The sequence below is a fragment of the Orcinus orca genome, chromosome 6 (assembly GCF_937001465.1).
Source record: "Orcinus orca chromosome 6, mOrcOrc1.1, whole genome shotgun sequence".
NCBI classification, from domain to species: Eukaryota; Metazoa; Chordata; class Mammalia; order Artiodactyla; family Delphinidae; genus Orcinus; species Orcinus orca.
In genome coordinates this window covers 110,693,241-110,704,544 of record NC_064564.1, presented here as the reverse complement: position 1 = coordinate 110,704,544, position 11,304 = coordinate 110,693,241, and the positions used below count along the sequence as shown (strand labels likewise).

The window sequence follows — 11,304 nt, the reverse complement described above, 5'->3', positions numbered from 1 at the left end:
GCTACCCCTAAGCTGCAGCAGACTCAGCCTCAACTGTCACCATCACAGCCACAACAAGGAAAACAGGGATTGTTACTGATCAAAAAGTGAGCAGGCAAGAGGGAGGAGTTGGAACCCACATAGTGACTGAGGGGACCAGAAATAGGAGGGGAAGCTCGCTGCTTACAGGTTCTCTCACTTTCAGCAGGGGGCAGGCCAGGCTGCCCTTTGGGGGCAAAAGTCCACTTGGAGGCCAGAGGCTGCCGGAACCAATGCTGTTATTTTACATGGGACACCACTTATGAATGGAAACTAAACACAACAGAAATGAAACAGCCACGTTAAAAGCTAAAACAATGAGGAAGATTAGACAAATAAGTTTTCATACAGAAATTTGAACACCAAGATCATCAGATGTTTAGCAGTTTGAGGTTTGGGAAAGAAAGTTTTTACATAACCAGACAGATTATCAATACAGATAATACTTAGATTTAAGCAAATTAAAAAAAAAAAACTGTCATTAAAGGATATGGACTGGATGCCAGGTCCTTTATCCTTTAAAAGGGACTTCCTCCCTCAGACCCCTTAGGGACGTGGAGCTAACTAAGCCTTTAGCAATTGAACACCTTTTTCACAGATCACAAATTTTAGTGAGCATCAGAGTCGGAAGGGGAGTTTGCTAGGCCTGCAGATTTTTTTCCCAGGCTTTTCTCCCAAAATTGATTCAATGGGCCCGGGGTGGGATAATGAGTTGGCAGTTTATCATCCCCAGGTGGACGGTGCAGGTGGTCCACTGGTCCATACTTCGTGAAATGCTGACTCACGGTGCTCCTTAAACTTCCGTGAGAATAAGTCACCTGGAGTACTTGTTGAAAGATTCCTGTCCCATCCCCTATGGGTTCTGATTTACCAACAAGAGTACCAGATGATTCTCAACAGTGAAGTCTGGAAAACATTGGTTTCTAGAACTCCCTAGGGCACTTAATAATGGACCTGTTTTGGGTGCCACCCCCAAAGGTTATAATCCATTTGGTCAGAGTGAGTCAGATCAGATAGATCCCTTGACTGAATTCACCAGGAATTATTGATATGAAACACCAGCAGTTATGTATATTAACCAACAGCCTTGGTAACAAAAGTTTTGTCAAAACTACAAACTAGGAGGGCTAAGGAGAGCTGAAATGAAATGTTCTATTTTAAAAAATCACACTGGATACTTTTTTTCACAGGAGCATAAAATTTAATGTTTTTGGCCAGCAATATGCTGAATTCCTAGTTAACAGAGATAAGATTACCATGGTTTTCATGTGCACTGTCTACAGCAGGTTCAGTGACTGGGAACTGAGAGCTTTTTCCATTTTAGCACAAAATGTGAAAGATGTTTGCTGGATCCCCACAACCAGAGATTTTCCAGCCTCTTCGATCAATTTTTTTAAAAGTCTATGTACTGCATTTTGATACCCTAAGAAGATGGAGTAGGATTCTTCTGGAATGAAACGACTGAAGCAAAAGCTTTTCAATGAATACTTAAATCTCTAGGTAGAGGACACATTACAGCCAGGAGGAGCTTCCGTCCTGATTTCACGTATTCCAGGCAGCACTGCAGGGAGGCCTAGCTAAACACCATCACTAGCTCTGCATCCTCTGGGAAAAGCTGCAGAGACAGTTACTTAGAGTGTTGAGTGGGCACAAATATAACAAGAGTCCAGGTGACATAGGTAATTCCAAGTTGGCAAGAAACGTTGAATTCTATTTTCAGTTCTAGGCAAGTCACAGTATTAATTTTAATACTGAACAGACTGAATGAAAACTGAGCCCTAATCCAATTTTTAAGTGTTCCCTTCCAAATGAAGTGCAATCAATATGGGGAAAGCGCCTTTCCACCAGCGAGTGGAGTGAGCTTGCCTCCGATACAAGGGCTCCTTGGCTAACAGAAACTCCCCTCAGCTGAGATTAATATGGGCTTCGGTGACCACCGTGATTTAAACTTCTGCGCTCAGAACTAGGGCTGATGAACAGCTACCAGATACAGGGGTCAGACGGGAACCGGGTTAAAAGAGTAAACGTTCACCATCTCTTTAGGAACTGCTGGATGATTCTAATTCCTTCCTGTACTGCACTTCACAAATACCCTTAGATGTTCAGATGAAAAAGACAGGTGTGAATTCATGGAGAACATCAGTAATATCTGAGAAGTCAAAGAAATTTTCAGAAACGCTTCTGAATACAAAATAGATGATGGAAACATAAAACCCAATGAATTCAACTGCTCTCCCTTTTTTAATCAATTTTACACAATGATATCATACATGAGTAATCACATTAGGAGACATGATGGGTTTCCTGTACATATACAAGATGGTGCAAGCTCGTTAACTGAGGCTTATATAAGGTTTTATCAGTTTCGAGAGGAGGCAGTACAGAGCTATTGAATACAGGTGAAGCACAAGAATACAGTAGACAAGACAGGATATCAACTCAGCAGAGGTGAATTCTTAAGGCGTGTGGCCCCTGCCCACACTGTCTGCCATTAACCAAGTGTAGAGGACTTCCTCTCTCGTGAAGTTAACCTGCGCTGAGCACAGGCCTGTAGGACACGCGGCTCCGTGGTGACCCCACAGCTCAACTGCACCCACCTTGATGCTGAAGCAAACTGCATCTTCCTTTCTCCAAGTATTCTCAAGAGTAATAAAGCTATTCCCGGTCACCCTTACTCCTTGGGTAACCTACACTATAAAATATATTAAATGATTATTAATCTGGCAACATTCTCAAGCATTTTGGCATTCAAAGGATCTCAAATAGCTCATCACTATTCATCTACTCACAGAAAATTCTTTGAGCTTCAAGACTGTTTCTGATTCCCACCCTCCCGCCCCCCAAAGTATGGCCATTACACATAGGATAAACTTACTAGAGTCAAAAGAACTAAAAAGAGGGCAGACTTTTCCTTAAGAAATAAAGCAGGAATGGGGAGGGAAGAGAAAGTCTAGGACACACATAAATGGAGGAAGCTGAGTCCACTAACGTTTCTATCACTGCTACGCAATCCATTAACAATTTTGAGCAAGTGTTTCCTACTTTCCTTTTTCACACTCAATCTATCAGAGAGAGGAAGTGTTACAACTTCACAACATCGACCTTCACTTGGCCCATGGAATTCCCATGGTAGGCAATGGGGAAACGGTGCCGACTGGCACGCAGTCAGCTACAGCTTCTCGTGGCCAGAACGTGGCCTCCTCACGGTCTGGCGCGGGTTTTTGTTCTCTCACTTATGCATCTCAGGAACATGTATGTTGAAAGTCTACATTAAAGGCTTCCAGGACACAACAGGGAAAGAAAAACCATGCATCACATCCACATCTATTTTCGACCCTTCACAAAGCCTAATCCTCTTACAGCAATTTCATATCTGTATAAAAAAGGTTTTCCTAAGCAGGTTTTTAAAAAGAAAAAGCAGGAGAAATCAGTAACTGTGGCTGAGATTTGACCTAAAGTAGAGAAAGAAAACAAAATGTTTACTAGATTTAAAAAATAATAATTTTACAAGGACAATCTTCAATCTGTATTTCTATTACTTGTCTCCAGAAGCAGAGTATTAATACAAAATATAAACTGATTTTTCATTACATAATTCCACAAGATTTCAGTGAACATTTAACATTTATTACCTTTGTAAATTCCATGTAATAATCGGTGGCTACCGAATGTTTCCTATATGTGATTTTATACTTTTGCACAATCCTTCATATAAACTATGTACCGGGAGGAAGTGTGATAAGAAACATCTAAAGAACAACTATTCCTCTTTCCTGAAAGAGCAAAATCAAATTACTCCCTATCTCACACCCCACCACTGCCATGCAGAAAGTTACCAATTCCTAAACTCAGAAATCAACACTATAATAAACGCTGTCATGAAATTAAACCAGTGATGGTCTATGCTGAAGTGGTCCTCACTCCTGACAGGTTTCCAGAGGAAAACAGCTTAGACAGCTGAGCTGTGCTTCTCTGCCACCACATGCCTCAGGTGTAACTCTGATGCCAAAGCCCTGGGGTCCTACCCTCAACACTGTCTCAAGCCCAATCTCCAGCCCACTGCAGAGTCCAATCTCCTGCCTCCACAAAATACAAACCCACCACCCCAAACTCACCACCTTCTCTGCCACAGGAAAGAGCCCTGTGCAATGTCCACATCTTCATATTTATTTCCACAGTGACAACATGGACTAGATTTAGTAACCATCATGGGGGAGAGAAATCTCTCATTGACCTATGAGTTAAATCCCAAAACAGTGAATTTCAACTATTCCAAGTCTTCTGTTGACTTAACATTTATTGAGTCAAATGCTAAACTCCCCCTAGGCCTTAGAAATAGTGGTAGACAGTTTGTCTTGTCAAGTATTTATGATGGGATTTGACTTCTAAGACCTAGACAAGCTTGACAGTTACAGCCCATGAAGTACATGACTCAACACAGATTTTTTGATCCAACATTCACAGGACATTTTTTTAGTACTACTTTAATTTTGATCTCCCCCTAAAAGGCAGAAACCACATCCCACACTCCTATGCAACTTGTTATCTCGGCATTTTAGAATAAAGGAACAAGAAGAGGTCGAGGCATAAAGAAAACCCAGCTTCTCTAGGAACAATGGAGCACACGGTTCCTGGAGAGAGGGAGGAGACAGCCTCTGTACCCATCTGCTCAAGGCTGTTGGCCACAGTTCCCTTAAAAATGCCTGGAAATGCTGCCAGCAACAAGAGACTCAAAGTAGGGGACCAAGTTTTATAAAAGAAGCTAAACATGTTTAGGAAACATAAAAAGTGTAACCAGTCAGTGATGACCTATGTATAAGACTTGTACTTGAAGCTTTGGTGGGCTTCCTTGGCCAGTTTCTCAGACACCAAAACCCATTCCTGATTAATTATCAACATAAAATCAAACCAAAATACAGAAACACATACTTTTGTTCAGAAGAGGGAAACAAAGGCACAGAAACCTGCCAAAATAGATTTTTTTTCCCATAAGAATAGTATGGTTGATTAAAATAGTTTATCACTAGTAAAACTTGTATCACTAGAGCGGACAATACAAATTAGTTTTTAATAAAATGACATTCACTGAATTCCTGGTATGTGCATTCAATGTGAATCATCATCAAAAATATATTACAGTTAAAGGTTTGTAAGGAGTTCTGTTTGGGGTTTCTACACTATATTTAGCATTTCAGATGAGAAGTACCACAAGAACGTATTAGATATCTACTGTTCCTTTGTATGTAATGTATGGCAATTAAAGAGTCTATCTCCTACTGCGGGCTCAAAGACATCCATGGTGAGAAATGTCTAAGCGATGTACTCAGTGATTTCTACACCCTTCATCAAAGGCAGCCCTGTGCATCAAATTCCACACCTAGAAAGTTCAATAAACTGTATTACACTTTAATAAATACTTCTGTGTATTTGTTCGCCTTTTGCTTTTAAGCTCAGCTTAAATTTTGTCAAGGAAACCATTTCACAAGAGGGTACATGACAACCTACTATCAGCAATATTCCTTGTTTATTAGAATCTGAAGATGTCCATATTACATCAAATATAAATATATATTATATTTACATTTACTTCTTAGCTTTTCAATTTAGGTGAGTATATTTATAGATAATGCCACTAATGTCACCACTATTATAATCCTCAGTGCAACTGGTATTTTCCTTCCATTAGATGCATATAAGATTAGACAGCACCTTAAAAGAGGTGTACTATTCTCTCTCTCTCTTTTTTTTTTAAATGAAAAGAAACAATGGGTATCCATAAACGGAAATCTAGGAATTTTCTAGGAGATTCTGTTTTGCTTTTCAGTATTTCAAAATACCTGAAAAATGTGGTCCCTTTTTGCAGTACTAGTCTCTACTTGGGGACAAGAAATTAATGAAATATGCAACTCAGAAAGGAAAAGAGCCCAAAGAAAAGAGAACCTGCTTGTTAGCTCATTAATCTGTTTAGTAAAGATCTGTTTTAAAAGGTCTCAACACTGTACAATATTATACAAAAACAATCTTCAGCCTTCAAAGCAGCTGGTACATTTTCTAAGAGATCCGTGTGCCCCCCTAACAGTCTGCTGCCTTGGTGGGCCTTGGTCTTGGTTACTTTCGGTCATCGATAGTCTTAATGAATTCAACTGCTGCTGTGAACTGCATCCACCAATAAGACTCCTCTCCAGACAGACAGCTGGCATAAAAGCTACTGATGTACTGAACAGTGGACAGCAAACAGGGTGGATTTGCCTAGAGAAGTGAAAAATAAAAGAGTCAATTACTCAGCTGTATAGCTCTGCAAATATAGTTTACAGTAACATCTTCAAATGTTTTTCTGTGGAGAGAGATACTAGTCTTTTTTCCATGTTTCCACTGCAGGGGGCACATGCTCGATCCCTGGGTAGGGAACTAAGATCCCACATCCCACATGCTGCACAGCGCAGCCAAAAAAAAAAGAAAAAGAGAGAGAGATACCAGTCTTTTTGAAAATAATCCCCCCAATCCTTTCTGGAACTAATCTGTAAACCCCAGCTACTATGAGTAGCAACAGTACTGGAAAGGCTACTCAGGTTCTAATCCTAGCTGAACTATCTAGAGCTTTCTATCCTAACAAAGCACTTGACCTCCTTGGTCCTTAAAGAGGCTGAACTAATCCCAGTGGATTTACTCAACATCCCAGGATTTCAGAATGTTAGATAAGGAAAGAAATGCTGTAGGCGAATTGAGTTATATCTGGTTCGTTAAGTCCAGCTAGAATCAGCTGCGGGGGGGGGAACTAAAAAAGAGAGTATGTCCTCTGCTGCAAGAGGTAACACAGAACATTTCCTGCTTTTTCACCTTCATGTGGAGAGAAAGGACACAGGTGTATTAAGTTAGGAGGACAGGCTAAGACCTGCTCCTTCAAAGGAGCTTCAACTGGCTCTGCCTAGAGACTAAACACCACCTGTGGAAGAGAGAGGAGCAATGGCAACAGGAAAAGTTATGAAGGCTGATCACACATTGATCCTACAGGTTCTGGCTCTGAGATAAGAGTTCAGGTTGCAGAAATACTGCAAACATTAAGAATTAGAAAGCTATATGTCAAATATACTTTAGACATCAACAGAGGGCTGAGCTGACTGGAGCACATGGGTGATGCAGTTATTTGGTGGTTGTGTGCACCCAAACCGTATGGTTCCCCACCCCCCGACCAAAATGTTCAAAATAAACCGTTTAAATGATGCAACTTTAAAGTCAAAAAAAGAAAAGAAATGTCAGTACTTTTAAAAATAATATGGTAGGGCTTCCCTGGTGGCACAGTGGTTGAGAGTCCGCCTGCCGATGCAGGGGACACGGGTTCGTGCCCCGGTCCAGGAAGATCCCACATGCCGCGGAGCGGCTGGGCCCGTGAGCCATGGCCGCTGAGCCTGTGCGTCTGGAGCCTGTGCTCCGCAACAGGAGAGGCCACAACAGTGAGAGGCCCGCGTACCGCAAAAAAAAAAAAAAAAAAAAAAAAGGTACAATTACAAAATATGAGGCTAAAAGAGGAGAAAGATTATTGGTAAATGTAGTAGTTTATGTGATAAGTACTATGAAGAATTCAATGAGAAAGAAGATGGTAAAAACATGATAAGGGCTTCCCTGGTGGCGCAGTGGTTAAGAATCTGCTTGCCAGCAGGGGACACGGGCTCAAGCCCTGGTCCGGGAAGATCCCACATGCCTTGGAGCAACTAAGCCTGCACGCCTATAGCCCGTGCTCCGCAACAAGAGAAGCCACCGCAATGAGAAGCCCACGCACCGCAACGAAGAGTAGTCCCCACTCGACACAACTAGAGAAAGCCCACGTGCAGCAACGAAAACCCAACGCAGCCAAAAACAAATAAATAAATTTACTTAAAAAAACAAACATGATAAAAAGAACTTGCCCTCATTCATCCTTTCGTTCAGTAATTATCTGAGTTCCAACCAAGGCCTTCAGGTACTGCTTTAAAAGCTGAAAATGTTCTAGCAATCTAGTCCTCCCCTCATTTCTTCTGAAAATCCTAACTTCTGGACAGAACAAAACTTGACATTAGATACTTCCTTTCTGGGTAACACAGAGCTTGAAACTTGTAAAAGAGCCAAAGTCTCTAACATCTGGTGACATCTGCACCACCCGACTCAGGACACCCAATAAACTATTCTCACTAACGGTAGTGAGGGACCCACCTTTATCAACACAAAAACCAAAACAGGGACGAAGTCATCTGCTCCTGGGACGGAGTCCTCGTTGGCCAGGCTCAGGAGGTTCATGATCGTGGAGCACATTCTCAGGATGCACTGCACTTTGTCCCGGGGCGTCTTGTAAGCACTTATTGTCCTGATTTCTGACTGTGCAGATGGCCACGGTGCCTCCCGAAGATAAACCTAAGTGAGACAACACAGAGACAGTTAGACAGATCTTGGATCAAGCGGCAACTACGTGCAGCGAACAGAGCGACCTCCACATCAGGAGGCCGAAGGGTAAGGCTGTTGCCTTTCCCTTTTTCCAGTAAAACCAAATCGCGATTCCTCCCCGTCCTCCTGCTTAGGATCGAAGCTTAACTTTTAAACTTTTAAATTATTTGCTTTGCATTTTAAGATAAAACCACCCAAGGGAATTCCCTGGCAGTCCATTGGTTAGGACTCTGTGCTCTCACTGCCATGGGCCTGGGTTTGATCCCTGGTTGGGGAACTAAGATCCCGCAAGCCCCGGGCGTGGCCCCCCACAAAAAAACCACCCAGATATATATTAATAGAGGCATATGATAACACAGAACCTAGAACTCATAAAATTTCAAACGTTTATCTTTCTTAAAGAGCTAGAATGGAACTTATCTCTGTATTGTAGCTGATTCCAAAAGCACAAACAAGCTACTTTTAAGATACTTTAAAAATTAATATGTACCTTTGTTGCAGTAGTTCTAGAAATCGAAGACAATTAAAAATTTTATGCCAATTTATGTTTGGATTTTATTATTATTATTTTTTGGCCACGCCATGCGGCATGCAGGATTTTAGTTTCCTGATCAGGGATGAACCCGTGCCCCCTGCACTGGAAGCACAGAGTCTTAACCACTGGACTGCCAGGGAAGTCCCCTTCATGTTTGGATTTTAATAAAACAACCAGAAAACTCGTATACCTAAAACGTTCCTATTTTCAGAGTTTGTAAGAGTTGTATGACAGATAAAAATGCTAATATAAATAACTAAAAGGTAATTTTGAGGTCACATTCAGATTCAATTCCCTCTCCTGGACAGTAGTTTTCACACTCTTTGAAGTACCACCGGATCCCTTCTTCATATGGGACTTTCCTGCAGAAACGTGACTATAAAAGCATCAGTGCAGAGCACTGCTGCCCCAGGAGGAGCAGAGCTATGGACAGGAAGACCCGTCTGCAGGGGCTGGCGTCAGGGCAGGGCCTCCTCCATGCTGGCCCTCCCTCCTCTCCACTACTAAGGTCCCTTCCCATGCCAGGGAATTTTAATCCGTGGAAGGACCTTTGAGAACTTTACAGTTAGACCAAATTGCATCTAGTGCAAGTGGTGTTGTACAACTTATTACATTCTGCTTCCTTGAAAAACTGGTAACATGCACATGGTATACCAAGCAATTTTTAATTAAATAATACCACCCACACTATATAAACCTGTATTACCTCTGGTATCTGAAGAGCTCTGTGATTTGCAGTCACTACTTTAGACAATCTCTGAATATGTTCATGAAGAACTCTGAAAACCCCAAAAAATACATAAGTAAATATATATTTCAGAAAATAAGGTACACCGATAGTCATAATTGATGTTTTTCAAAACATTTAAAACGTTTTAAACTTACTTCTAGATACAGATTACAAATACAGTTGAGACTATCTCTTAGCTGTAAGTACTCTGTCTTGTCAAAAAAAAATCTCCTATTTAGGATCTGCTTAGAAATGCTGAGTAAGCCAGGGGGATGCAGGGAGAAGAGTAGAGAAGCCCTCCTTTCCTGGACTAGGACAGCATTCCAAGGGAGAAAGCATAGGAGCCCTTTGGAAGCTAATTGGACAACTAATTGGTAAATAGGCCAAGAGGAAGTAGACGGATCAGGGGTCAGAAACCAAAGATCAGAGATGCTTAGACAAGGGACTCTGAGGACACTCCACCTCTCATTTCAGAGATGACAATAACTAGGCTTAAAAAGGAGAAGGGGGCTTCCCTGGTGGCGCAGTGGTTGGGAGTCCGCCTGCTGATGCGGCGGATGCGGGTTCGTGCCCCGGTCCGGGAGGATCCCACGTGCCGCGGGGCGGCTGGGCCCGTGAGCCATGGCCGCTGAGCCTGTGTGACCAGAGCCTGTGCTCCGCGGTGGGAGAGGCCCGCGTACCGCAAAAAAAAAAAAAAAGGAGAAGGATTTGCCTAAGGCCACACAGTGGTTAGGAGCAGAGACTAAACCCAGCTTTCCTGACTTTGAGTGTTCTTTCCAGAACAGGATTAACTCTCCACTCTACAAACCCACAGAAACACCACGCAAGAGAGGGTAGGAAGAACCTGCTTCAAAGGTGCTCTTTGCAGTAGGTACAGTTTGAATGTCCCCATTCCTCATCCCACTGTGGAAGCCAAAAACTGGTGCTCTGGAAAGAAAACAGGGCCCATTTGGCAAATTCCACACAGAAACTTGGGGAGGGGTAAAAAGCCTCTGAGACTATGAACAAGCGAGAGAGGCAGGTTGGAATAAGCCTAACCCACCCACAGGAAAGTGAACTTTCTCAAATGTACATACAATATTGTAAAATTTCCATGAAAAAAAACATCTTATGGAAACAACCAATGCCCCACCCTATTACATGGGCCCTTGAGAGTCGCCCACAGAGAGAGCCCATGTCACTGCTGGGGGGCACGGTGGCCATCTCAACATGCTTGGGGCAGAAACAGCATCGTAAAGCAGTGGTCAAGAAAATGCAGAAGAGGAAAAAAAAAAGCTAAGTCATCCATAGCCTCATTACCCCAAAATAACCACTGTTATCATTCCAGATTTTTTTTTCAAGATTAATTTTTTTAGGTTTACTTTTAAGAATAGGCTTTATTGAGATATAATTCATATACCATACAATTCCAGATATTTTGATTTTCAAATATATAACTTTTCATTCCAAACAAATAATAAGCATATATTATAATAGAAGTCACGCACTGTGCTGGATGCCCTGATGGAGTGATGAATAAAAGCACTATGCTGCTGCTCTCACAAAGGGAACAATCCAGTGGGGGATACAGGCATTCATCAATCGATCACACAAACCAGTGGCCAGG

The 11,304-nt window shown here is 42.1% G+C and overlaps 1 protein-coding gene across 5 annotated transcripts in view; it reads right to left on the bottom strand.

The window, feature by feature from the left end:
* Positions 1–2,240: 2,240 nt before the first annotated feature.
* The window catches only part of GAPVD1 (GTPase activating protein and VPS9 domains 1), a 73,009-nt gene continuing 63,945 nt past the window's right edge, over positions 2,241–11,304 (bottom strand). For all 5 annotated transcript variants that reach the window (XM_033427203.2, XM_033427206.2, XM_033427205.2 and 2 more), the window contains 3 exons: positions 9,675–9,747; positions 8,206–8,403; positions 2,241–6,267 (listed from right to left, as the gene is read on the bottom strand). In XM_033427203.2, the coding sequence (XP_033283094.1) occupies positions 6,127–6,267; positions 8,206–8,403; positions 9,675–9,747 (412 nt within the window). In that variant the 3' untranslated portion in view covers positions 2,241–6,126. The remainder of the gene's footprint in view (positions 6,268–8,205; positions 8,404–9,674; positions 9,748–11,304) is intronic.